The following is a 25,273-nucleotide window of genomic DNA, read 5'->3' on the forward strand; positions in this document are numbered from 1 at the left end:
AGAAGGACTGACAGGAACATGGCTTTGGGGTGTACAGTGGAGTTGGGGGGCACCAAGCGTCTGACCTCAGTTGGAACCAGAGGTGCCTATAACAGGCATGGAAGGAAGAGGCAGCTGCAACTGGTATCCATGCCCGAGAGCCCTGCAGGAAGGAGGCCAGGTCCAGCACGGTCCTGTGACTCGATGACTTCCTCCATTCTCTGAGCCTTGGTTTCCCCTTCTCTAAAAAGGGGGTTTGGATGATGCTGTTCCTAGTAACCCATTTGGCCCTGATCTGCTTCCACCTTCCTTCCTGCCCATGGGGACTTTTTTTTTCCCTACCCACTGGGGAATTTCCCCCACCTGCACATCTCCTGTCCTCCCCAGGTCCCCTCTGAACACCTTCCAGGATGCTGCCCCTCAGCTGCTCCTCAGCCGGGTCTCAATCAGCTCAAGAGGCCCCTCGCCATCAAGGACCTGGGGGCTCTGGGACTGTCTGCCCAGCGCCTGGCATAGTCCTGGTACCGAGTAGGGGCTTAGTAAATGTGTGTTGGATGAACTGGGTGAGCACATGAATCAGAGGTGGTCACAGGCTCTGAACGTGCCCCTGGAGGGAACTCCCAGGGAGCTGAGTCCCAATTTCCCTTTCTCTCTTCTGCCTAGTGGCCCTCCCTGCCATTTCCTGTGCCTCCCTCCTTCTCCCCAGGTGAGGGTCCTCTCAGGGCATGGTTGGGGACTTTGTAACCAGGGTGCAGGATTTAGTTTAGCATCTAGAGTCTTCTCCAGGCCCCTGGAAATTTGGTCCTCCTTTGAAGGGGGCAGGGCTGGGGATGGGGCCTAGGACCCTCCTGGTGCTTTGTGTATATTATTCTGTTAAAGATTCAAAACAACCTGTGGAGTGAAGGTTTCCTCATCCCCATCTTACAGATGTGCAAACTGAGTCTTAGATTTAGTAATTCGGCTGGACTCGGTGGCACATGCCTTTAATCCCAGCTGCTGCGGAGGCTGAGGCAGGAGGATCAAAGGCAGCCTCAATAAAAGCAAGGCACTAAGCAACTCGGTGAGACCCTTTCTCTAAATAAAATACAAAATTGGGCTGGGGATGTGGCTCGGTGACCTGAGTTCAATCCCTGCTACCAAAAAAAAAAAAAAAAAAAAAGATTTAACAATTTGTCCAGTGTCACGGTCAGTAAGTGTCACAGTCAGAGTCAGCCTCGAGCTCATCTAAATCCCAGCCTTTACTTGTTTACTGCTCTGATACGACAGTGTGGGTTCTCAGTGGGACTGTGTCCCAGGGAAAGGGTCTTCTCCATCCTGTGACTCTCAGGTACTCAGGGCATCTCAATTGCTGTCTCCTCCCCTCCCATCGTCCCTGTGAGCTCACTGACCATGTGTGTGGCCAGGCACCTGGCGCCTGTCACAGGCCCTGAGTGTCGTGCTGTGCCAGGACCCGAGCTGGGATGTGCATCTGGCAGCTGGGGTGAAGGGAAGAGGTGCCGGGGAGGCTCTGGGAAGAAGTAGCCTCTTGTAAGACTTGAAGAATGGGCAGGAGCTGGTCGGCAGGAAGGCTCGTTCGTGGGGCAGCATGGTCCTGGCTGGGAACACTGCTTTTGTGGATCCCTGTGGCCAGAAGCAGCAGGGCTGGGTCCTGCCGGGGGGTTGGTCAGGGGAGGGCACGCAGGGACCCAGTTACAAAAGGCCTCAGATCAGCTGGAGGGACGTGGCGAGTAGGAAGCAGGAGAGAGGGAATTGAGTTTGTCCTCTGGACGGTTCGTTCTAGCTGGAGTGTGGGATACTAGCTCTAGGGTGGAGTCTGAAGGAAATATCAGGAGAGAGGTCTTGGTGGCTGGGACTGGGTGGTGGCCCTGGGGCTGCAAGGGCAAGCTTAGGTGCTGGGTGGGCTGAGTGTGGTCTGGCCCAGGCTCTGGGTGGTCTAACCTGGCCTCCTGGGTCAGCCTTACGGCCCTGTGCCCTGGAATGGGGTAGTGCTGGGGGTACTGGTACAGGGGCAGCACCCCAGACCTTGCCTCTGTGTCCCAGGGGATGTGGTCCCCCAGGGCACCTCCCAAGGTAGGCCCGATGGCACCCAGGGTGGGACCCTTCAGGAACCCAGCCCATGTGCCAGTCTTGCCCTCGGCTGCCCTTGCACCCTGGGGAACAGCTGGAGAGTTGCTGCTGGCTTCTTATTACGCTCTGTGTGGTTCTGAACAGATTCTGGAGCCAGCTGCCTGCTTCAAATCTTAACATCTTTGTGACTTGGTTTCTCCACTTAGGAAATGCATCTAGTACTAGCACCTACCTCATGGGGTTGGTGTGGGGATTAAATGAGTGAATGTGTTTAAAGCCCTTGGATAGTGCGGGTGGAGGAGAAGTCTAAATGTCAGTGACGATTGTCATCGTTACTGTTATCATGGCATCGGTTAGACTGTACACTACCTGGGGCCGTGAGCGAATGCATGGGCGAATGGGCAGCGTGTGTTCTAGAAGCTTCTTGACATTGTGCACAGTGGGACTCTCACCCATGGGCATGGAATGGGTACTGGGGAGGCAGAAGGTGGGGCCAGGAGCACTGAAGGGCCAGGTAGTTTTCCACACATGTGTGGCCACCTGGCAGGGAGGGCAAGGTGTTCGGGCCAGTCTACGTGGGTGTGCACACAGGCACGTGGCCCCTGCACACGCACATGAGCAGCCAGCTGCTTTGGCTCCTCTTATGAGTTGAGGGGCGACGTCCTGTCCCAGCCCACTGAGAGGAGGAAGGGAGACAGATGTGGTGTGGCTGGGAGGGGACGCCTGGGGGCGGGGTCCAGGCCAGGGGAGGGCAGTGCTCCTGGATGTCTGGCATGGACCATGTGCCCCGACCCTGACCTCAAACCCTCACTTCCTGTTGCTCCCCTGATGCTCACGGCAGCCTGGGCCACGGGCACCTTTGTCATCCTCATTTAACAATGGGGAAGCTGCAGCCTACAGAGGTAAAGTGACAGGTCCGAGGTGCCACAGCCTCCCCGTCTGCTCCCTGTGGGGCTCCCCATTGCTCGCTCTGCCCAGGCCTCAGGCCTCCGCCACCCAGCGCCCTCCCTCCAGTGCAGTCAGGTGGGTGGCAGCTGCAGGTCTTCAGCGCCCCCTCCGAGCTGGCCGAGCTCCTCCACTTGCTCTGTCCAGTTCTGGCTCCTGCCCAGGCCCCAGGGCTGCTTGCAGGAGGACTGGAGGAGCCAGGCTGCACAAATAGTTCCATCTCTGAGGCAGCTGTGGGCCCCGTCCACGGGGCAGGCCGCCCTGGCGCAGGGGAGGTGGGCCGGCCGCCGTCCTAGAGCGGGGCTCTGGGCATCTGTGGACAGCCAGAGGGCCTCCAGGGAAGGGTCCTGGGACTGCCCCTCTCCCCACATTCTCCAGGAGCATCTGGATGTGATTAGGGAGAGAGAAGTGAGAGGGGCCCGGCAAGGGGCCAGCAGCACCAGCAGCCAAGAATGACTTAATTGGATAAAATGTCTAATGACAAACCAGAGCCCCACAGCAGTGTCCTGGCCCCAGCGCCAGGCCTGGTGTTGGCCAAGCCTTGTCTCAAACTCTGTCCTTGCTGCCTCCCTCAAGTTATCCCCAGCATCATGTCCTTGAGTGTGCAGTGCTTGAGCACTTACTGTTTGCGAGGTACTGCTTGAGGAAGGTGGAGAGAGTCCTGGGGACTCAAGTCTCCCAGAGAGATAGGTGCGTAGTCACACCACTGGGGGTTCCTGGAGGGTGAGAGCCGCATCCACACACTCTGGGAAGAGGGGTGGAGGAGGAGGGCATCTGACACACACCAGGCCTGAGATTGATGAAGGTCAGCGGTCCGGACTGTCATATCCATCCATCTGGTAGTCCAAGTCTTACCCAGGGAAGGTGTGATAATTAGAATGACAATATGAGGCACAACTCAGGGGATGCAAATCTCTCCGAAATGGAAAAAGATGCTTTTTGAGTCATTTAGAATTAATTTAACAACCTAGAGGGAATGGGAGAGAAAGTGGAGTCTCGGAACGGCTGCCTGTGTGTGGCCACTTGCTAATCCTGTGCCCGTGACTGACGGTTCTAATTGGTGGTGACAGTCTTTCCTGCGCAACACAAATGAAGCCTCAGAATTCTTCTCAATTAGAGTGCTCCTGGTTGTCACTAATATCACTGGAGAGGGCATTTGAGGCAAAACCTGTCCGCTATTCCAGATGGTATATCTAAGCCCCTTGTTGAACGGGACAGTGACTTGCCCGGTGTTTGAAAGGAGCGTGAGGCTGAAACCGTGGCTCTCACTGGGGAGGAGGGGTACTTTTGTTTCCCAGGAGATATTTGCAATGTTTGGAGACATTTTCAATTGTCATAGCTTAGGGGCAGGGGAAGGTCCTACTGACACCTAGGAGATAGAGGCCAAGGATACCGCTAAATAGCCAAGAAAGTACAGGAGAGCCCGCCACAAAGAATTATCCACCCCAACCAACGACTCAAAGCAACTCAATTTAAAAATGGGCAACACTGGGTGCAGTCACGCACACCTGTAATCCCAGCGGCTTGGGAGGCTGAGGCAAGAGGATTGAGAGTTCAAAGCCAGCCTCAACAGTGAGGCCCTAAACAATTCAGTGAGATCCTGTCTCTAAATAAAATACAAAATAGAGCCAGGGATGTGGCTCAGTGGCTGAGTGTCCCTGAGTTCAATCCCCAGTACCCCGCTCTGCCAAAAAGGGCAAAAGACTTAAATAGACATTTCTCCTAAGAAGATATACAAATACCCAGTAAGCACACAAAAAGACACTTAACTTCACTTGTCATTAGAAATGCAAATCAAAACTATACCCGTCAGAATGGCTGCTACCAAAAACACAAAAACAAAGCAGAAAATAGTAAGCCTTGGCGGGAATGTGGAGAGAATAAAAACCTTGTGTGCTGTCGGTGGGAATATAAAACAGCTCAGCAATGGAAAACCATAGGGGAGTTCCTCCAAAAATTAAAAATAGAATTACTATGTGACCCAGCAATTCTACTTCTGGGTATATACTCAAAAAAGTTGAAAACAGCATCTCAAAGGTGTCTGTACACCTGTGATCACATCGGCATTACTCATAGTAGCGAAAACATGCAAGTTATCCAGCTGTCATTGACAGAGAATGGAGGAGCAAAATGTGGTATATGCATAGCATGGAATATTATTCAGCATTAAAAAAGAAAATCACCAGGCATGGTAGTGCATGCCTGTAGTCCCAGCAGCTCTGGAGGCTGAGGCAGGAGGACTGCATGTTCAAGACCAACCTCAGCAATTTAGCAAGGACTTAAGCAACTTAGTGAGACCCTGTCTCAAAATAAAAAAAAATTTAAAAGGGCTAGGAATGTGACTCAGTGGTTAAGTGCGCCTGGGTTCAAACCGTGGTACCAAAAAAAAAAAAAAAAAAAAAAAAAAAAAAGAAAGGAAAGGAAGATTCCTGTTATACACTACAACATGGAAGGAACTGGAAGACATTATGCTAAAGTAAAATAGGCTGAACACAGCAAGACAAATATTTAAGATTCCACTTATATTGTAACTATATCTAGGCAACTGGGTTCTTTATCTCACAAATTCAAGGAATAAAATCCATGGACACAAGGGTGAGAGCAAAGTAACAGGATTTATTAGAGTAACAGAGAAAAAGCAGAGCCCCCGGAGGCAGCGGGCAGAAGAGGGGTAAAGGTAGGGTAACTAAGGAAGGGCTCTGGGGTTGCAGCTGTGGGGAATGGGGACAAGCACCCCACCTCAGAAGAAGGCACTGTGGTTACTGCTGGCAGCGAGTGGGGGGTCAGAGATGTCCTTCAGACCCCTGTCCCCCTCCCCTCCTGCCCTCTCCAAAGGCTCTTATCCTCTCTGCCCGCGGGAGACCCACCTTCCTGCCTCCACGTGAGATACTTGGACTAGTCAAAATCGGAGAGACAGACTGGAGTAGGGTACTTGCCAGGGACTGGGGACACAGGAGGATGGGGCCCAGAGTTTGTTTAACGGATGAAAAGCATTCTGGGGGTGGATAGAGGTGATGATATACTTACAATGGTAATTCTTATGTGTATTTCCCTACAATTTTAAAAATTAAAAGGAAAAAAAAAAGATATCAATAGTACCAAGGTTGGGAATCCCTGAACTGAAAGATCTCTGCTCTCTGGCTTCTAGTCCCCTGCTCCCCTGGGAGATAGGATTATGTGGCAATTTTGGCAGATAAATAAGCACCTGGTTTGTATTTCAGAACTGTGGTTCTCACCCTTATTGCAGAGGTTTTTGCTTGTTTGCTTTTTCTGGTACAGGGAATTGAATCCAGGGGTGCTCTACCACTGAACGACTGAACTACGTCCCCTGTTCTTTTATTTTTCTCTTTTCAGTCAGGGTCTCACTAAGTTGCAGAGGCTGGCCTTGAACTTGTGGTCCTCCTACCTCAGCCTCCCAAACTGCTGGGATTACAGGCATGCACCACTGTACCCAGCTTTTATATCCACTGTTAATATCGTCATCATGAGCAAGCAGGAGACCCTGGGTTCAAGCCCCAGCACAGCAAAAAAAAAAAAAAAAAACCGTCATCATGAAAATGTGTTCTTGCACATTAGAAAAAGGTCACTTTGAAGGACGGCCACAGGTGGGGCACAGTGGTGTATGCCTGTAATCTAGAGACCCAGGAGGCTGAGGTATGATTATCAATTCAAAGCTAGACAGGAATTTAGGGAGATCCTGCCTCAAAATAAAAAAAATTAGGGCTAGGGTTGTGGCTCAGTGGTAGAGCACTCGTCTTTTCAGAGATCTAATGCCCGGTCCACACTATAGACCAATTACGTCAGCCCTCTAGGGTAGGACCTGGACATCCAGAAGTTTTAAAGCTCCCCAGATGATTCCAGAGTGAACTGAGGTTGAGAATAGTCCCCGGATGGAGGCAGATCAACTTGGGTTTGAACCTAACTTACCATGTCTAACCCGTTATGTGACCTGTAGCCTCTGATTCCTGTCTGCATAACAGAGCACGTTGTATCTATGTTGGAGCACTAACGGGAAGGTGAAAAGCAGCGTGTGCAGGAGCTGCTTGGCACGGTACTGGGCACACGGCTCTCGGGACGTGTTGGGTATCTCCTGCCGGGTACTCAAGTGTCCCCAGAGTCAACAATGGCATGATGTCGAGGCCTCTACAGAAGCGGGTTGGTTCCCTGGGGTCCTTACCTGCCCGGCTGACACTCAGTTTTCTGTGTCTTCCCCAGGTCACGATGAAGGCCGAGGTTCTGGATGGGCTGCCAAGGGGACCACCCAGGGCTGGAATCAGAGAGCTCAAGAAAGCCCCAGGCAGGTGCCGGAGCCGGACCGGACCCAGCTGAGCCAGGACCTGGGTGGGGGCACCCTGGCTATCGACACGCTGCCGGATAACAGGACCAGGGTGGTGGTGAGTGCTGGATGAATGTGGGGCGGGAGGGAAGTGCGCGTGGGCCCCTCCAGGAGCCCTGTGTGCGCTGGTCAGACGGGCAACATGCATCTCCTCTGGATCAGCCCTGGAGATTGGAGTGCGGGCGGAGCCCAGGGGAGGTGATGGAAGCAGAGCTCAGACTGGGTCAGGAAATCACAGCATCTCAGAGCCTAATGGGCTGCCTACTCCTCCAGGACCCAGGGAAGCCTAGCGACTTACTCCAGGGTGCACAGCCTGATCACAGGGTTCCCGACATTGGATTCTTTCACCACCCAGGGAGGAAAAAGCCCAAGGTGGCATTAATAGTTACATCCCAGCTGCCAGTTCAGGTTCTTCCTACCCTTGTTTCTGCACCATCTGCAGACTGTGGGCCCCCAAAGGTTAATGGCTGCGGAGATGCGGTCTGTTTGACCTAAGGACAGGACACTCTGCAGTTAGGCTACAGCTCCAGGACAAAACCCGCTGTCCTGAGTCAGTGCTGGGCAGGGTGCAGTGAGCAAGCCCCTCTAGCAGCTCTCTGGGAGACTGACTAGGCATCCGCGTCCTCCGGCAAATCTATAAATCGCCAGTTTCTGGGAACATGTGTGTCAGCAGGGTGTGTTTGCACGTGCCTGGCGGGGAGGTTTGAGTATGATGTCTGTGTAGGGTGCGTCTGGCGCTGTGGGTGTCTGTGATAGTGTGAGGGTGAGAGCGTGAGTGTGCCAAGGCGGCGAAGAGCGTGGAGGCCCAGGATGCATGAAATCTGAAATGGCGCACGCCCGTAATCCCAGCCGCTCAGGAGGCTGAGGCAGGAGGATTTGCAAGTTGAAGGCCAGCCTCAGCAACTCGGCCAGGCCCCAAGCAACTTAGCCAGACCCTGTCTCAAAATAAAAAATAAAAAGGACTGGGGATGTAGCTCAGTGGTTAAACACCCCTGGGTTCAATCCCCAGTACCAATAAAGAAATAAATAATCATTGAGAAGATGTGATTATCAGTATAGACTTCTTTATTTTATGTTTTAAGAACAATTTTCTTGAAGAAAAATCTGCAGACAGTCAAAAAGTTCAAACAGGAGCTGAGGCAGGAGGATCATTTAAGCCCAAGAGTTCAGGGCTGGCCTGGGCAGCACCAGACCCCTGTTCAAAAGAAAGAAAGAAAATGGTGCTGCAAGCATAAAACAAATGCAGCAGTCCCGCCAGCCCCTCCCTGGCACCGCTGCCGCTGATGTCCTCAGCAGGTGCCCTCCCAGCTGTCCTGCAGGCGTCCACTTGGAGATTTTGACTTTTATGTTCTCCCAGTGCCCCCAGCTTTGCTGTGCTCCCTCTCGGATCTTTCTGTTCACTTCTGTCTTGTCATTATCATTTGAATCCTGTTCTCACCTGATCCAAGCAGAGTAAAGTCCTTGTACCTTTTCATTTTCCCACCCCCTTAGTCCTCTGTGCTTGCCGAGGCAGCTGCGTCTTCTCACACAGTCTCCCTTGACTTCAAATGTAATTCTCCGCGTGGTCAAACTCATCAGTTCTTTTATGCCCCTGGAAACCTCTTTTCTTTCCTGGAATCTGCTCTGTCCTGGGTGGGCTGTTCACCTGCCTACCTACCATCCCCAGGCCTCCTTTTCCTCTTTGTCTCTCTCCTATGTCAGATTCCCTGTTGGGGGTTCTCCTTGACCATGTGTCTTCTCTTTCCAGCTTCACCCCCTTGGCTGTTTAACTTCCTGAGAGAGGTTGCACAGGAGGAAAAAAAATTCTCTTGAGAACTTGCAGGTCTGAAAATGCCTTTATCCCGTCTGCTCACTTGATTGATGGTTTTGCTGAATATAGACTTCTAGATTAAAAATAATTTTCTATTTCAAGTTTGAGAGCATCTCACCATTGTCTTTTTTTTTTTTTTTTGGTACTAGGGATTGAACTCAGGGGCACTTAACTGCTGAGCCACATCCCAGCCCTTTTTAAAATTTTTATTTAGAGATAGGGTCTCACTGAGTTGCTTATGGCCTCACTAAGTTGCTGGGGCTGGCTTTGAACTTGCAGTCCTCCTACCTCAGTCTCCCAAGCCTCTGGGATTTACCAGCGAACACTACCACATCCGGCTTGCCATTGCCTTCTTGCTTCTGATGTTACTGTGAAGAGGTTTGGTGTTATTCTTGTTCCTGATCTTTGTATCAACCTTGGGAAGCTTTCAGGGTATCCCCCTAACCCCAGCCTTCTGAAAAAGTGTGGGGGCTGCCCACTTTGACTGTCCTTCACCAACCTGGACATTGATGGACCATCTCAGTCTAGAGACTTACATTTGTCCGTTCTGGAAATTTTTTCTGCTTTCTTTCTTTGATAGTTTTTTCCCTTCCCATATTGTCTTTTTTCTACAGTTCCTCTTGGTTAGACATCAGTTTCTGGATATCATTCTTGAATATTCCTCTCTTCTTCTTCTTCTCCTTTGCATTTATTTTTATTATTTATTGGTTAGTTTGCTTGTTATCATATTGTTCCATGTTCTGAACAATCATTTTCAACTTTTTTTCCATAAAGTATTGATTTTTTCCTACTATCATAGTTTTAATTTCTAAGAGTTCTATTATTTTCAGATTAGCGTCTCTTAAGAAAGCTTCTTGTTCTGATGTCATGGATGAAATATCTTCTCTGAGAATATTTAAAAAGTTATGAGATTTTTATTTTCTGTTCTCTGTATTGCTTCTGTTACTGGTTTTTCCCTCTACCTTGGGCTTTCAAATGGTTTGACATTTATTTCCTATTTCCATTTAAAATTTTGATATTTTGCTCATCAAAGTACCATCAGTTTTTGTCAGTAATTTTGATTTTTAAAATATCATATTAAAAGGTTCCTTATCTTGATTCTTGAGTTTTCTAGCATCATCTTGAATATTGCACCTGAGGTAAACACCTCACTTACCTCACCCCAGTACTGGCCTTGAGGTGGGACCTCAGAGGACACATTCCCATTCCCTGCCCCGTTTTCTGGATCCTGAAGAACCAAGAAACAGGACAGGCAAGGTGGAATGATGGAATTGACAGCCAGGCCAGAGTGGTCCCTGAGGTGGGAGACTTCTGACCTCTCATTCCCCACCCTACAGCTATGTTGTGTCATTGGGTAAATTATCAATGCCTATTCAGGATCAGACACAATGGGCTATGTCCCAGTCTACAAAGAGGACCTTCCAGAAGAGAGTCACAGAGCAGCAGCTTTCTGGAAGCAATTGCTAACTGGCGTTCAGAAAAGGCAGTGGGTTCATTAGGAGCCCGTATGGAGTCAATAACACTGGGGCTTAAGAAACAGCAACACATATTCTCGGGCTCCACCCTGGACAGAACTGTTCAGAAATATGAGATAGAGCCTGGAGATTTGTTTCTTTGAAAGTCCCCCATGTGAGGCTGGGGGTGTGTTTCAGTGGTAAAGCCCTTGCCTAGCACGTGTGAGGCTCTGGGTTCAACCTCCGGCACTGCAAAAAATAAAATAAAGTTTCCCCTCTGAATTCTGATGATTATCTATAGACCAGAATGCTTAATCTGTAAGATTTCAAACCAATTAGTTGGCAGATGGATGGCCAGAACACCGGGCTTTCTCAAGAGCCACGTGGCTGGTACTTGAACAGGCAACTTCCACCACCCCTGGGCTTCATGACCCCTCAGCAGCCGCACATCAAGAGTCCACACTCAAGAGCAAGGCCACCTAGGAGGAGACTCCTCCTCTGCTTTTCTCGTTGTCCCCTGCTTTGCCTGAGAGATGCAGGATCAGACTTTCAGAGGTAGCCTGTCTGGAAGAGAGAGTTGTGACTCACATCAGGAGACAGAAGACCTCCCCACTGAGCTGGAACATCAGCCTCAGGCCAGATGAAACTACTGGATAAATACCAACCCTGGCACTTGCGGGTAGAGTAAGTTGGGAGTGAGGCGGTTTAGAAAATTCCTGAGGGAAGACTTGGGGCTGCTCAGTGCCCATGACTGGTGTGATTCAGGTGCATGAAGTGGCTGCCAAGGACAGAAGTGGGCAGCAGCTGCGTTAATAGAACCCCATGGAAACCTGGGGGGCCAGGTCAGGGCTCTGGGGACCCTGTAGGCTATTTCTCAGCTGGACCATGGCTGAGGGGCTTGTGGCCCATTTCAGGCAGCTATCTAGAAACCAGAGGAGATGAACAAGATGGTGAAGAGACTTGAACCCCTGTCCTAGAAGGAACGGCGGGAGGCTTTTGGGGTACTTAGCTGGCTATAGAGAAGCCTCGAGGTGTGGCTGTTTTCTTTTTTTCTCTTTTTCTTCCCTCCCTCCCTCACTCCCTCCCTCTCCATCTTTATTTCGTTGCGCCCAGGGCCTCACCCATACTAGGCCCTCACCCTGCCCCTGACTGCTCCCCCAGCCCGGTGTGCCTGTTTTCTAATTGCCGCAGGGCTGCAACTGGGGCAGAAAAAGTAGAATTGATTTTCCTCCATGTCACTTATCACCTCCTGTGCTGAATTATCTACTGACTTGTTTATGTCGGCTGTCTTCCCCACGGACATAAGCACCTCGAGCTGCTCTGTCACCTCCGTCACCACGGTCAGTGCCTGGCCCAGGGCAGGTGCTCCTCTGAAAGAACAAGGCAAGGAGGGATCAGACTTCTCCATCCCCAGAGGTCTCCAAAGATGTGGTTGCTGAAGAGAAGAGTGGTGCCTGGGGTGGGCTGTTGGACTCCGTGACCTCTAAGGACCTCTGCTCTACTGACTCTTGGATTCTTCCTCAAGACCATAAGAGAACATTGGTGTTTAGACACAACAGAGCTTGTGTGACTGGGTGACCCTGTGCCAGGGTCCCCAGGGGGCTTGCATGCGTTCCCTGCTCCGCCATGAGCCCTTAGGCCTTGCCCAAAGCAGTGTTCAACCGAGGATGCTGATGACCCCCTGGCTCGGCCAGTCCTCACCCCCAATCTGGGGAACAGGCAGCCTCAGCCTCAGTGGAGCCAGTGAAGGCTCCCAGAGACACCTGCTTCTCCTGCATCTCTGGGAGCTCAGCAGCCCTGTGGCCTAAGGAAATCTGCTTTACATTACGGCTTGGTGGCAAAGGGTGGGCAAGACAAGGCCAGGGTGTGGGAAGAGGATATTACAGCAAGTTTGCTTTGGTCTGTTCCGGAGTTTTCTTGGATTTCAACAGAAAAACACTTCCACCAACCATCTGTCTCACAGCTTGGTTTGTGCCACAGCAACCAGACTCTAGGTACTTTTGCTCTGGGGCCATCTGAAGGGACTGCTATTCCCTTTGCCTTATGTGTTAGTCAGTTTTTCATCACTATGACAAAGTACCTGAGAAAAATAGTGTAAAGGAGCAAAGATTTATTTTGGCTCTCAGTTTCAGAGTTTTAGTCCATGATTGGCTATCTTCATTGCTTTCAGGCTGTGGTGAGGCAGAACATCATGGCAAAAGCTGCTTACCTCATGGCAGTCAGGAAGCAGAAGACAGAGAGAGAAGGGGTCAGGGGCAAGATCTAATCCCCAAGGATCTACTCTCTTCAACTAGATCACACCTCTTCCCCATAGTCCATTCAGCTATAATCCATTGACGAGGGTAGTGATGATTCCATCACTTCCCAAAAGCCTCACCTCTGAACATTGCTGCACTGGGGACCAAGCCTTCAACAAGCCTTTGGGGGACGTTCCAGATACAAACCCCAACACCTTCCCCACACCTACCCAGGGGCACCTCAGAATACCCTCCTGACTGTGAGCTGTAGTTTTGGCCCCTCTATCCCAGCACCCCCTGCTCAGCCCCTGTGCCCAGGACTCTTGCCTGGACACCTCATCACAAAGCTTCTTCTAACTCAGAACCTCTTGCTTTAAAGACTTTGAGATGTTCAGCCTGCACTCCATCCTCAGGATGAGCTGATGGCTCTGAGGTCCCTGATCAGGGCCATCTCCTCCCTACATTTTACTCCCACTCTTCACCACATCCCAGTGGAAATAGGATTCTTGTCCAGGCTCAGGATTTCCAGAATTTTCCGCCTAGTCCAGTCTAGTCCCTAGACTCTGGGAACCCTGGGATTTTTTTTTTTTCTTTTAGTGGTTGGGGAAGCCATTGTGCAAAGTCAGAGACCCCAACGTACTGCAGTTTATTTAAGAGAAAGGAAACCTTGAATGAAGTTTCTCTTCCAGCCCCGGGATTTCCAAGGCCAACTCCCAGGCTTTCTTGGTTCCATGGTTCATGTCTGGGACCAGGCTTTAGGAGGAACCAAGCTAGAGAACATTCAGATTTCAAAGTGTCCCCCATTTTCACTCTGTCATAGAAGAGATCTCCTCCTCTCACCCCAACAGTCCCCTGGCCCAGCTTCCAGAAATTCTCTCTCCTCTCTGGCTCAGGCAAAACTTCCGAGCTCATGCATCATCATGGCAGGCCTGGAATGCTGAGGGACCGGTGGTGAGGCAGGCACCCTGTCATCCAGGACAGTTGGGCAGAGACAGACAGGTGGATGTGGTGCCTGCCTGGTTTCTGCAACCTTCCAAAAGAGGCAGTTCCCGATGGGAGGCCTTCAGGACACCCCCCCACCCTGGTCCCCCAGTTGATTACAGAGCCTGGGAAGCAGGGACAGACAGACAGATGTGTAACACAGACATGCAGACAGCAAGCACCGCTGCCTCATGCCAGTGCACTCAGAGCAAGCTATGAGGGGGGACCAGGACAGGAGACCTCTGGGAATGCGCACGGCAGGAGGAGGGAGAGAAAAGTCATGAGCTACACTTGGAGAGAGAAGATAAGAGGTTTTGTGAGAAGGAAGGGAGTCCAGACGTCTCGTCTCCAGCACTGTGGAAAGTCTGGCAGTCCTGGCCCTTGCTCTTGGCCCTGACACATACCAGCTGCGTGGCCTTGGGACTCTTGTGAGCTCTTGCCAGTTCCCAGTTTCCCAAATAGGGTGGTCAGTGCTGATCTGGCTCATTGAGGCTCAAGAACAAAATGTGGGGCTCGGGGTGGCTCACAGTCCAGGTGGTCTCCCCACCCCACCCCACCTGCCTAGCTCCTCAGCCCCGGGTGTATCTCCCTCTTAGGTCCCTCTTCTTGACTCTTTTCCATTTTCCTTGAGCTCCTTCCTTTCTTTCTCTTTCTTTTCTATTGAAGTGAGATTTATATTAAAAAAATTAAATTTTATATTTTATTTTGGGACAGAGTCTCACTATGTTGTTCTAGCTGACTTTGAACTCGTGGGCGCAAGCCATCCTCCTGCTTCAGCCTCCCTGGGACGTTAGCGTGGGTCACTGCATCTGGCTTAAAATGAACCCTTTTGAAATGAACAATCTGGTGGCCTTTAAAACTTTCAAAATGTGCAGCCACCATCTCCATCTGATTCCAAAACATTTTCGTCACCCCAAAAGGAACCCTGTGTCCATTAAACAGTTTTCTCCCCCACACCCTGCCCTGGCAACTGCTGATCTATATTCTATTTCTATGGATTTGCCTGTCTGAATGTTCGTGTTTTCCCAATATCCCTATGTTGAAGCAGAATTCTCAGTGTTCAAATAAGCAATACCTATGTATATGACATACAAATCATACAATTTGTGTCCACGCCTTTTGTGTCTATGTGGTTTCTTTCCCTTAGCATAATGTTTTTGAGGTTCATCCATTTTATGGCTAAATAATATTCCACTATATGAATATGCCATAATTTGTTTATCCATTCACTTATTGATGGACATTTGGCCTGTTTCCACTTTTGGCTATTGTGAATAGTGTGCTGTGAACATATGTGGAAGCATATTTTTTGAGTACCTGTTCTCAATTCTTTGGGGTAGGTACCTAGGAGAGGAACTGCTGGGTCATAAGATTATTGTATGTCTAACTTTTTTTGGAGGGGGTGGGTACCAGGGATTGAACCCAAGGATGCTTAACCACTGAGCCACATCACCTGCCTGTTTTATTTTTTATTTTGAGACAGGGTCTCACTAAGTTGCTTAGGGTCTTGCTAAGGTGCTGAAGCTGGCCTTGAACTTGCAATCCTCCTGCCTTAGCCTCCCAGGTTGCATCACCACGCCTGGTCTACATGTCTAACTTTTTGAGGAGTTGCCACACTGTGTTCCAGAGCAACTGAACCATTTTCCCTTCCCACCAGTTATGGCCGAGGGTTCCAATTTCTCTATATCTTTGCCAACACTTGTTACTTGTCTACTTGTTTTTGGAGGGGGATACCAGGGATTCAACTCAGGGGCACTCTGCCACTGAGTCACATCCCCAGACCTATTTTGTATTTTATTTAGAGACAGGGTCTCACTGAGTTGCTTAGCACCTCGCTGTTGCTGAGGCTTCTTTGAACACTCGATCCTCCAGTCTCAGCCTCCTGAGCTGCTGGGATTACAGGTGTGCACCACCACCATGCCCAGCTCCTTTTTTTTTTTTTTTTTTTTTTTTTTACAGCCATCCACATGGGAGTGAGTGGTTTTGCTTTGCATTTCCCTACTGACTAATGATGTTGAGACTCCCTGTGCTCATTGACCATTTGTATACCTTTTTTGGAGAAATGTCTATTAAAGTCCTATGCCAGCCTTTTTTTTTTTTTGGGAGGGGGGTCTTTGCCCACTTTTAAATGGGGTTGTTTGTCTTGGGAAAATTTCTCAACCCTCTGAGCTGACTTTCATTGTCCAGTGCTATTGCAAAGATGTTGTACAGTCATGTACATGAAGGGCCTGGCAAGGGTTGGGAATGATAAACACTAGCTGGCTGAATTAGGCTCTGGTCTGTGGTGACAACCACATTCTGGTTCTCCCAGGACGGTCTTGGTTTTAGCACTGAATATCCAGTTTCCTTCACCTGGGACACCCGTAAGCTCCAGGCAAACTGGGACAGTTGGTTACTGGTCCCAGGGAAGATCAGGTGCATCTGCTATAGTCTGAATGTTTGTGTCCCTTCCCAATTTCATATGTTGAAGTGGAATCCCCAATACAATAATATGTGGTGGTGGTGCCTTGAGGGGTGATTAGGTCACAAGGGTGATGAATGGGATCAGTGCCCTTATTAAAGAGCTCTGAGGATGCGTGCTTGCCCCTTCCACCATGTAAAACCACGGCAACAAAATGCCATCTATGAAGCCCTCACCAGACACTGGACCCCCCGATGCCTTGATCTTGGACTTCCTGGCCTCAGGAACTATGAGAAATACATTTCTGTTGTTTATAAATTACCCCATCTAAGGTATTTTGTTATAGCACATCCTTGCCAAATCATCACTCTGAATCAATTTTCTCATCTACAAATTGGGAGCAATAATGCTTCATAAAATTGTTATAAAAAGCCAACAAGCTGAATGGTTCAGAAGGTTAACCAGAAAGATCCCTCCCAGACCTTACCTGAAAGTACAAAAGTAGGATTATAGTAACAAAAGGGAATTCCCCGGCCTGAAACCTCAGGCACCACCCTTCCTCTCCCCTTGGATGGTGAGGGACCACAGCACTGGTAGCGCCTGGGAGCCGGTGGGAGATGCGGACTCTCAGACCTGCAGAAGCAGATCTGATGCCCTGGGAATTCCTAGGACACTCCAGTTTGAGAAGCATCACCTTATAGCAAAGGCTTCCAAGTAGAGGAAATCACCCAGGATTGTCTGACCAAGCTCATCACATTTAAGAGCATGAAAATTGGAAGCCACATAAATGCCCAGTTAAAAGGAAATAGTTACATTCTCCTCTGAGGGGACTCTCGTGAAACCATTACAGATGGTGGTTCCAAATACCATATTCACTATCAAAATCTCCTTTAATGTCATTAAACATGACAGTCATATCCAGTTCACAAAACTGGGTGACCAGCCGGGAGCGGTGGTGCATGCCTGTAATTCCAGTGGCTCAGGAGGCTGAGGCAGGAGGATCGCAAGTACAATGCCAACCTCAGCAATGGCAAGGCACTAAGCAACTCAGGGAGGCCTTGCCTCTAAATAAAACCCAAAAAAGGGCTGGGGATGTGGCTCAGTGGTTGAGTGCCCCTGAGTTCAATCCCCAGTACCAAAACCTAACCAACCAAACAAAAAACCTGGACGACCAGAGGGATCATAACTATGGAAAATTACATACATGTGAAAACACCAGAAGGAAATATGCCAACACGGGACCAGATGAGGCATTGGGGGCAGTTTTTGATTTTCCTTGTTGTGGAATTCTCTGTGGTTTCAGAGTACATGGTTATACTGTCAAACCCTCTGGTGGGCTGATACCCCTCAAAGCCCATGTGTTGAATCAGCACCGGCATAAGAGGATTCTTCCACCTCCCTGAGTATTTAGGGCATTAAGGCGTGCTTGGGCTGGAAAGCCAACCAGGCTGCCCTTCTTCCAAGCCTAATCCAAACCTGTCAGCCTCGCCCACCCTGATACTGTCCTACCCCAGGGAATCAAGAGCCTCTTTGTCTAGTTGGGTCTCCAACCCAGGTTATACCAGGGGACTCACTTCCTGCAATTCTGTGATGACGAGTACTCTGTGCAGGTTCATTTCAGCCCAAGGTTCCAACATCTCCAGAGGGCAGCTGGATGTTACGGTGTGATGTCTAGGTCCGTTTTTTGTTGCTGTAACAGAATACCAGTAATTAACAAAGAGTAGAGGCTTATTTAGTTCACAAAGTTGGAGGCTGAAAGTCCAAGGGCAGGTGGCCACATTTGGTGAGGGTCTCATGGTGCTGTGTCATAACATGGCAAAAGACTAGAAGGGCAGCTGGGAATGGCAGCATGTGCCTGAGATCCCAGGGGCTTGGGAGGCTGAGGCAGGAGGTTTGTGAGTTCAAAGCCAGCCTCAGCAACTTAGCAAGGCTCTTAGCGAAGCCCCTGGGTTCAATCCCCAGTACACCTCTGCCCCTCAATAAAGAACAGAACAAAACAGAAGGGCCAGCAGCTGGGTGTAGAAGAGAGAAAATACGAGGGTAGCCTCACTTCAGAATGACCCCCTCTTGTGTTAGCCAATAATTAATGAGAAGCGTATTAATCCCTCCTAATGACCGAAGCCCCTCTTAAAGGTCCCACTCTCAACACTGTTACACTGGGGATCACATTAAAATATGAGTTTCAGAGCTGAGAGAAAATAATACCAACAGGTGATGTTCAAGGAGAGCTTCCTGAGTGCCAGCTTCATTCTGTAACTTTACATTTAACCCACACAACTACCTCTTTATTGCCTTTTAACCTAGAGGTGAAGTTGCCTTTCCAAGGTCACAGAGCTAATGAGTGCCAGAGTCTGGACAGAACCCAGGTCTTTCTGCATTCAGAGTCTGAACTCTTCACCACCATTTCCTTCAGGAACAAAAATAAGTGATGTTTCGCTGCACCCTGTACTTCGATTTTAATTAATTAATTAATTTTTGTGGTGCTGGAGATTGAACCCAGGGACTACCACTGAACCTCAACCCAGTCCTTTTTAGTTCTTTGGAGACAGGGTTTTGCTAAATTGCTGCAGCTGGCCTTGAACTGGCAATCCCAGCCTCCCAAAGCGCTGGGATTGCACATGGAGGCCCTGGGTGTGTGCCACCACACCTGGCTCACAGTGTATTTTTAGATCTCCGACTTCACTCTGCATCAGAGTCCTGGGAATCTTCTTCAGATGCAGATCCTGATTCAGTAGGTTTGGGGTGGCCCAGAAGTCTGCATTTCTAACAAGTTCCTGATTAACGCTGATGCTGCTGGTCCTGAGGCATACTTTGGGGAGCAGAGGTCTAGAACACATTCCCATTGGTTTTGTAAGACCTCATGGAACTGTGACAGCAGGGATTGGGATGTCTCTTCCCCCTAGACATCTCAGTAGCACTTCCTGGGTTGGACCCAACTGCTTGCAGCACCACCCTGACAAGATTGTCTGGCCAAGCTCTCCAGCCAGCCCTGCAGGACACTCTTGGTCACTTGCCCCAGCATCCCCACCTGCCAGTTGGCTGCAGGTAATGGTCTGATTGTGACAGCTCAGCCAGAACTCCTGTTCAGAAACGTCTTGAACTCAGCCAAGGTAAATGCAGCCCCGCTGTCAGAAACCAAATGCCTGGCACGCCTCGGGCACGAATAATTGAGGCAGAAGAGACACTGTACCAGCAGACAGCCGTTCAGGATAGAGAGGGAATTGTTTTGAAGAGGCAGCTTCCACAACTGAGATGTATTCTGGAAAGGTCCAACAAAATCATTGTAATAGTTTCTACTTACCAAATGCCTACTGTGGGCCAGGCAGTGGGTTAAGAGCTTTATGTTGATATGTTTCATCTAATCCTTTCAGGAACGCTGCAAGAAGATTCCTGATGAGAGGGCTGAAGCTCGGGGAGAGGGTTATGCTTGGTACCAATTATTATGCAATGGAGCCAGTTTTTGAACTTGACTCCAAAGCCCATGCACTTGATCCTAGAGCCATGTTTTTCAAATTGTCCTCCACAGTAACCGAAGGGCTCCCGAGGTGCTCCATGGGCTGCTGTGGGGCGGAGGTGGCGGAGAAGGAGGTAGCACAGCAGACTGGCCTCAGACCTTTTTTCTTTCCCCCAAGCTGGCTGTAATTCGATGTGCTGCCATGAAAGATTAGTTGGAGGAAAGGATCATACAGACAGAGTTGTTTGAAATTCACAGTCTGCTGCCTCCTTGAGTGAGCGTGGACTGTTGACCACGTGTTGCAGAAACCCACTTTCCCTTGGTGGACTTGCCAAGGGGTCTGCCTTGTGCTGACCCTCCTTTTTTTTTCATACCAGGAATTGAACCCAGGGATGCTTAACCACTGAACCATATCCCCAGCCATTTTTATTTTTTTATTTTGAGACAGGGTCTTGCTAAGTTGCTTAAGGCCTTGCTAAGTTTCTGAGACTGACTTTGAACTTGTGATCCTCCTGCCTCAGCCTCCTGAACCACTGGGATTACAAGTGTGCACCACCATGCCCATGTGCCGACCCTCTATTTAATGTGAGATCATCCTATCAAATCTTCTAACCAAGGCTTCTAGCCTCCAATAGCTATGCCTAGAGCTGTAGTAAAGACAGCAGGTCATGTGTGGTCATGGACTGTGGATGGTGGGACTCCCTCAGGCAGGGTCATTGCCAGGCACAGCCTCTACATCTTTTCTCTTTTTTTTTTTAAGTGCTGGGGATGGAACCCAGGACCTTCCACATGCTAGGAAAGTGCTCTACCACTGGGCTACATTCCAAGCCCTTTTAATTTTGTTTTAATACGAGGTCACACTAGGTTGCCTAGGCTGGCAGTGGAACTTGCGATCCTCCTGCCTCAGCCTCCCAAATAGCTGGAATTACAGGTGTGCACCAACACACTCTGCATCTACATCCTTTTAAGGACACACACAATATGCATTATGGTGAATGAGCCCTGGGATTTACTGACCCAAAGAAGCCGAGTAAGGCTTTGTATTAATTAGGATACAAGTTTCGGCTGTTGTAACAAGTGCCCAATTGACAAGGCACTTACACACAAGAGAAATCTATTCTGCGCTCACATGTAAGTGTGAGACATATTGTCTCACATGTAATGGTGGACTGAGTGTCTCATGGTGTTGGGGACCCAGTTTCCTCTGTCTCGTGGCTCAGCTCCTTGCAACATGTGCCTTCTGTTTTGCGGTCTAGGATGGCTGTTTCAGCTCCCACCATCACATCTGCTTTCCACCCAGGCAAGGGGAAGAAACCCGTTCCTATTAAGGGCCATGGTTCTGCTCGTCTTCCATTGGTCAGACCTAGAGTCATGTAGCCACACCTGCCTCGCCAGATTCCCCTCAGTTCTCATCTCTTTTCATCCATTCAGCCAAGATGCTCCTAAGGTATCATCTCTCCCCTCTGGGGACCAACGTCTTTGGTAGTCAGTAGATTCAGCTGACAGCAGTTTCAGCTCCTAAGTCTCCATGGCCTTTGGAGCTCAGCTTTAAAGCATCTAGCTTCTCTCTAGGTGGCTCGATTTCACCCTCCCTGAAAAGGGATCCGATTGGCTCAGGATGCATAACCCTAGATTGTAGGCGTCCAATAGATGGTTGTCTTTGAATCATGTGATCACCTGTGTCCAATCAGCCTGGCTGAGGCAGCGCAGGAGCCTGTGGCGGACATGGTGGGTGCAGTCACTCCACAGAACCTCTGGGTGGGGAGCAGATGTCCTTGTGTAAAACATGTCTGGCCTAGGACACCCTTTAAAATATGATGCCCACCTGGGAATCTTTGTGAGCAGGGCTTCATACAACACTGATCTCCCAGGAGCATCAGAAATTCTAGACTGAGAGGATTGGTTCCAGAAAGCCCTAGGTGAATGGGGTCAGTTTTAATTTCATCATTGGTCATTGCATCATTGAGAAACCTGAATACAGTCTAGTTTCATAAAGAACTTGGACAGAGACAACTGATGCAGAAAATTGAGGAACCCACCCCACCCAAGTCTCTTACCTTTTATTCCACAAGCCCCGAGTGGTTGGCAGAATTTTATCTCCCTGGGCATGGGACAGATTGGAGGACACTGGCCAGATAATCAAGCCTTTGTACAGCTTTGCCTCCAGAAAGTGAAAGGCATCCCCAGTCTTTTTTATTTTTTATTTTGAGGCAGAATCTCACTTATTGCTGAGTCTGGCTTCGAACTTGGCTCCTCCTGCCATTGCCACCTGAATCACTGGGATTACGAGTGTGCACCACCATCCAGTTCACCCACTGGTGAGAGAGGCTGATGCTGTTCAGTTATGGTGCTTCCAAGGCAGTAGGTATTAGTCCAGAGGGGACAGGTGACGCAGGCCCAGCCATCCCGAGGTACACTGGTTTCTTCAGTGACTGGGGAGCTGTGTACTCTCCCCCTGTTGCTATGAACCAAGATATGTGTCAGTCATCTTGTGGTTACAAGGGAACCAGCCTTAGAAGGAACCCCATGTTGAGAGAGGCGGAGAAGAAAGACTGGCAGAACTTGGCCTTGACCATCCTAAGCCACATTCCCATTCAACTCTCATCATGACTGTGGGGTTTGCTTACCCTACTTCCACCCCTCCTTCCTAACTGAACTGTGATTCCCCAGGTCCTGGGAGATGTGGGTTGATCACATGCTGACCCCTCTGGAAGTGACTGAGTGGGGCGAGGGGTTTCTCCTTTTCCACCTGAACAAGGAGGCAGGCTGCCTTGGCTTCCACAGGCAGCCCTCTTTGGACCATAGGGCAATCACACTCAAGATGGCACCCTGATGACATGAGAGTCATCCATGTGCCACACGTGCTGCCCAGCACTGGACTCTGGGTCGTTTGGTCTAGCTCACTGCCAAAGCTGGGTCCAGCTGGGCTTCCTATTCTTTGTCACTGAAAGCATCTCTCTGCTGGTGTCACTTCCTCAGAGAAGAGCTCACAGAATTGGAGATGCCCTCCTGTTCAGGATGTCCCAGCTATGGGAACGCGCTCGGTGACTTGGATTCTAAGAGGAGGCAGCTGGTTCCTCCCAAGTGACTTTCGTCTCATCTGACATCAGAGCTGTATGAGGAAGCTGCACCTGTTGGGCCCACACTGTGCATTCTCAGCATGGCTTTGGATCCATTGGCTTTGGGATCCTTGTCATTCATCTCATTTAACAAGCAGATCCCGAACCAGGTACCAAGGTGTGGAGATGACTGCACCATGGTCCCTGACTCCCCTTCTTCATAAAGGACCCACAGTTGTCCTCCTGGTGTGACAGATTTTAACCCATGTATGATAAGTGGCCTAAGTCGCATTTCAGTGGGGCACTTGCTTAAAGACCTGAGAGACAGTGGACAGAGCAAAGGTCATTGTCTTTAAATGACATTGACATGGTTTCAGACAATTATATGATCTTGGGCCTCAGTTTTCCCACTTAGAAAATGGAACTAATATTAGCGCTCACCTCCCAGCGCTGCAGGTAGTAGGGACTGTAAAATGCCTGGCTCACTGCTGGCCTAGCAAAGGCCAGCTTTGCTTCTCCTCCCTCCCAAACCACACTTCCCCCAGTGGCTTGGTCCTTGACTATGCCCAGGAGTGACCTGTCTCCAAGTCACCCCTCCTTCCATCTGCAGTTTGTCCCCACCCCCACGCCCATCACCATGTAGTGTCCCTTGGCCAGTGCTCTGAATAGATACAGCTCCTCGCTGCACTGTCCTGGGGTGACCAAAATCACTTTGGGCTGGAAGAGGTGGTCTGGGAGTGTTTGGAACCTGAGGCGGATCTGCATGGTGTTGCCCCAAGGCAGCCCTCCCCTGGCAGGCCAGTTACACATGGCACTTTTTTGTTTGTTTGGTACTAGGAGTTGAGGATACCCCTGAGCTATACCCCCAGTCCTTTTTATTTTTTCTCTTGAGAAGGGTCTCACTAAATTGCCTAGGTTGGTCTTGAACTTGTGATCCTCTTGAGTCAGTCTCCCAAGTAGCTGGAATTACAGGCAGGCACCACCATTGCCTGACTGGCACTTGGCAACTGGGAAGCCTAGAGCAGTCTTGGCCTCACTCTGCCTGGCCTGAGCAGGGGTCTTTGGGTATAGAGGCCCTTGGTCTCCCTGGGTTCTGCTGACCATTGGAAAGAATCTCAACCTGGGAGTTTGCTGTGGTTTGGATAAGATCTGAGGGTGTCCCTGAAGGCTTCATGTGTTGAAAATTTAATCCCCACTGTGAGGTATTAAGAGAGCAGTAACCAAATCTGACTATGAAGGAGCAGGGCCTCTGGGAAGTGATTAGGAGTAGAGAAGGCCACCAGGGCGGAGCCCCCACGAATAATACTGCTGGGAGAGAGAGCAGAGGCTATGGACACGCACGCATACACACATACACACGCACGCGCACCTACCCCCTGTATCTGCCTTGCAATGCCCTAAATCACCTTGGGACTCAGTCAGCAAGATGGCCATCATTGGGAGCAGCCTGTCAACTTTGGACCAGACCACGAGCCAAAATAAACCTTTTTGGTTAGAACTCACCCAGCTGGTGCTAGTGAGTCACTGGTAATAGAAAGTGGGCTCAGAGAGGCGGCAGCTCCTTGAGTCTAAAGGGATGCAAACTTGGCATCAGCTAAGCAGCGCCATTGCAAAATGAACCCAAGGATCCCCCAGACATTAGAGAGGGGACACGGCGGCACATGGCTCCTCAGTGGAGCAGCAAAAACAGGGACTGTGAACCAGACGATTTGTCCTTGTGTGACATAGAAGATTCAAAGCAACGGGTTAGCTGGGTGCATTGCCCATATTCCTTCCCTGTGCTGTCTTGTGGGAGGTAGCAGGAGATGTGTCAGCGTTTGTTCAAGCTTTGCTGCAGTAGAACATGGCGTCTGTCCCAGCACCTGGGTGTCTGGAGGTTTGGGGAAGTTCCTACCCTGCAAGTCCAGGAAGCAGGAGGACTGCAGCCAGCCCCGCTTCCAGCCTTGAAGTAGCCTCTTCAACACTGGACTGTGCACGCTCCCAGGTGGGAACTGAGTCCAGCTGGCTTCCAGCAGGGGACCTGAACAGCACCTGCTCCATCTGCTGCCTCCTGCTGCTTGGTAACATGATTCTGTCACAAGCAGAACACCTGGTAGTAGCAATAAAGCAGGCAAAGGATGAGTAGGCTTTCCAGGGACCTAGACTTCATGGCTATTCTTTGCTCAGCAAATCCTCCAGTCAAGCACCTGCCCTGTGCTGAAGCGCCCTGGATGAAGATGGGACCTGCCCTTAATGAACTTCATCTATGGGACAGGCAGACATGGAGATGACCGGTAAAAAAGCCAAGTCAGTCATCACAAATAGGCAAGATGTGAAAGGTTAAGATGTTAAGATGCTCAGCGGGTGAGGAGAGTTACCAGGGACACGGGGAGGCCCCCTGAGGAAGTGACCCCTGAGCTGAGGCCTGGGTGACGAGGAGGACTCAGTTTCTGAACAGGGTTGGGGAAGAGGTTTCAAGGACGGGAGGCACCAAGGCCTTGGGGCAGTCCAGGGCTTGGTGATTCCTGGAACTGAGGCCTGGAGCGTTGGAGAGCAGGGAGAGAGGAGTAG

At 50.0% G+C, this 25,273-nt stretch overlaps 1 protein-coding gene across 3 annotated transcripts in view; it reads left to right on the forward strand.

The window, feature by feature from the left end:
• The window catches only part of Plxdc1 (plexin domain containing 1), a 65,832-nt gene that overhangs the window by 2,336 nt on the left and 38,223 nt on the right, over nt 1-25,273 (forward strand). For all 3 annotated transcript variants that reach the window (XM_047546228.1, XM_047546229.1, XM_047546230.1), the window contains exon 2: nt 7,207-7,385. In XM_047546228.1, coding sequence (XP_047402184.1) covers nt 7,207-7,385 — 179 coding nt within the window. The remainder of the gene's footprint in view (nt 1-7,206; nt 7,386-25,273) is intronic.

This window comes from Sciurus carolinensis, chromosome 3 (assembly GCF_902686445.1).
Source record: "Sciurus carolinensis chromosome 3, mSciCar1.2, whole genome shotgun sequence".
In the NCBI taxonomy this organism is placed as follows: domain Eukaryota; kingdom Metazoa; phylum Chordata; class Mammalia; order Rodentia; family Sciuridae; genus Sciurus; species Sciurus carolinensis.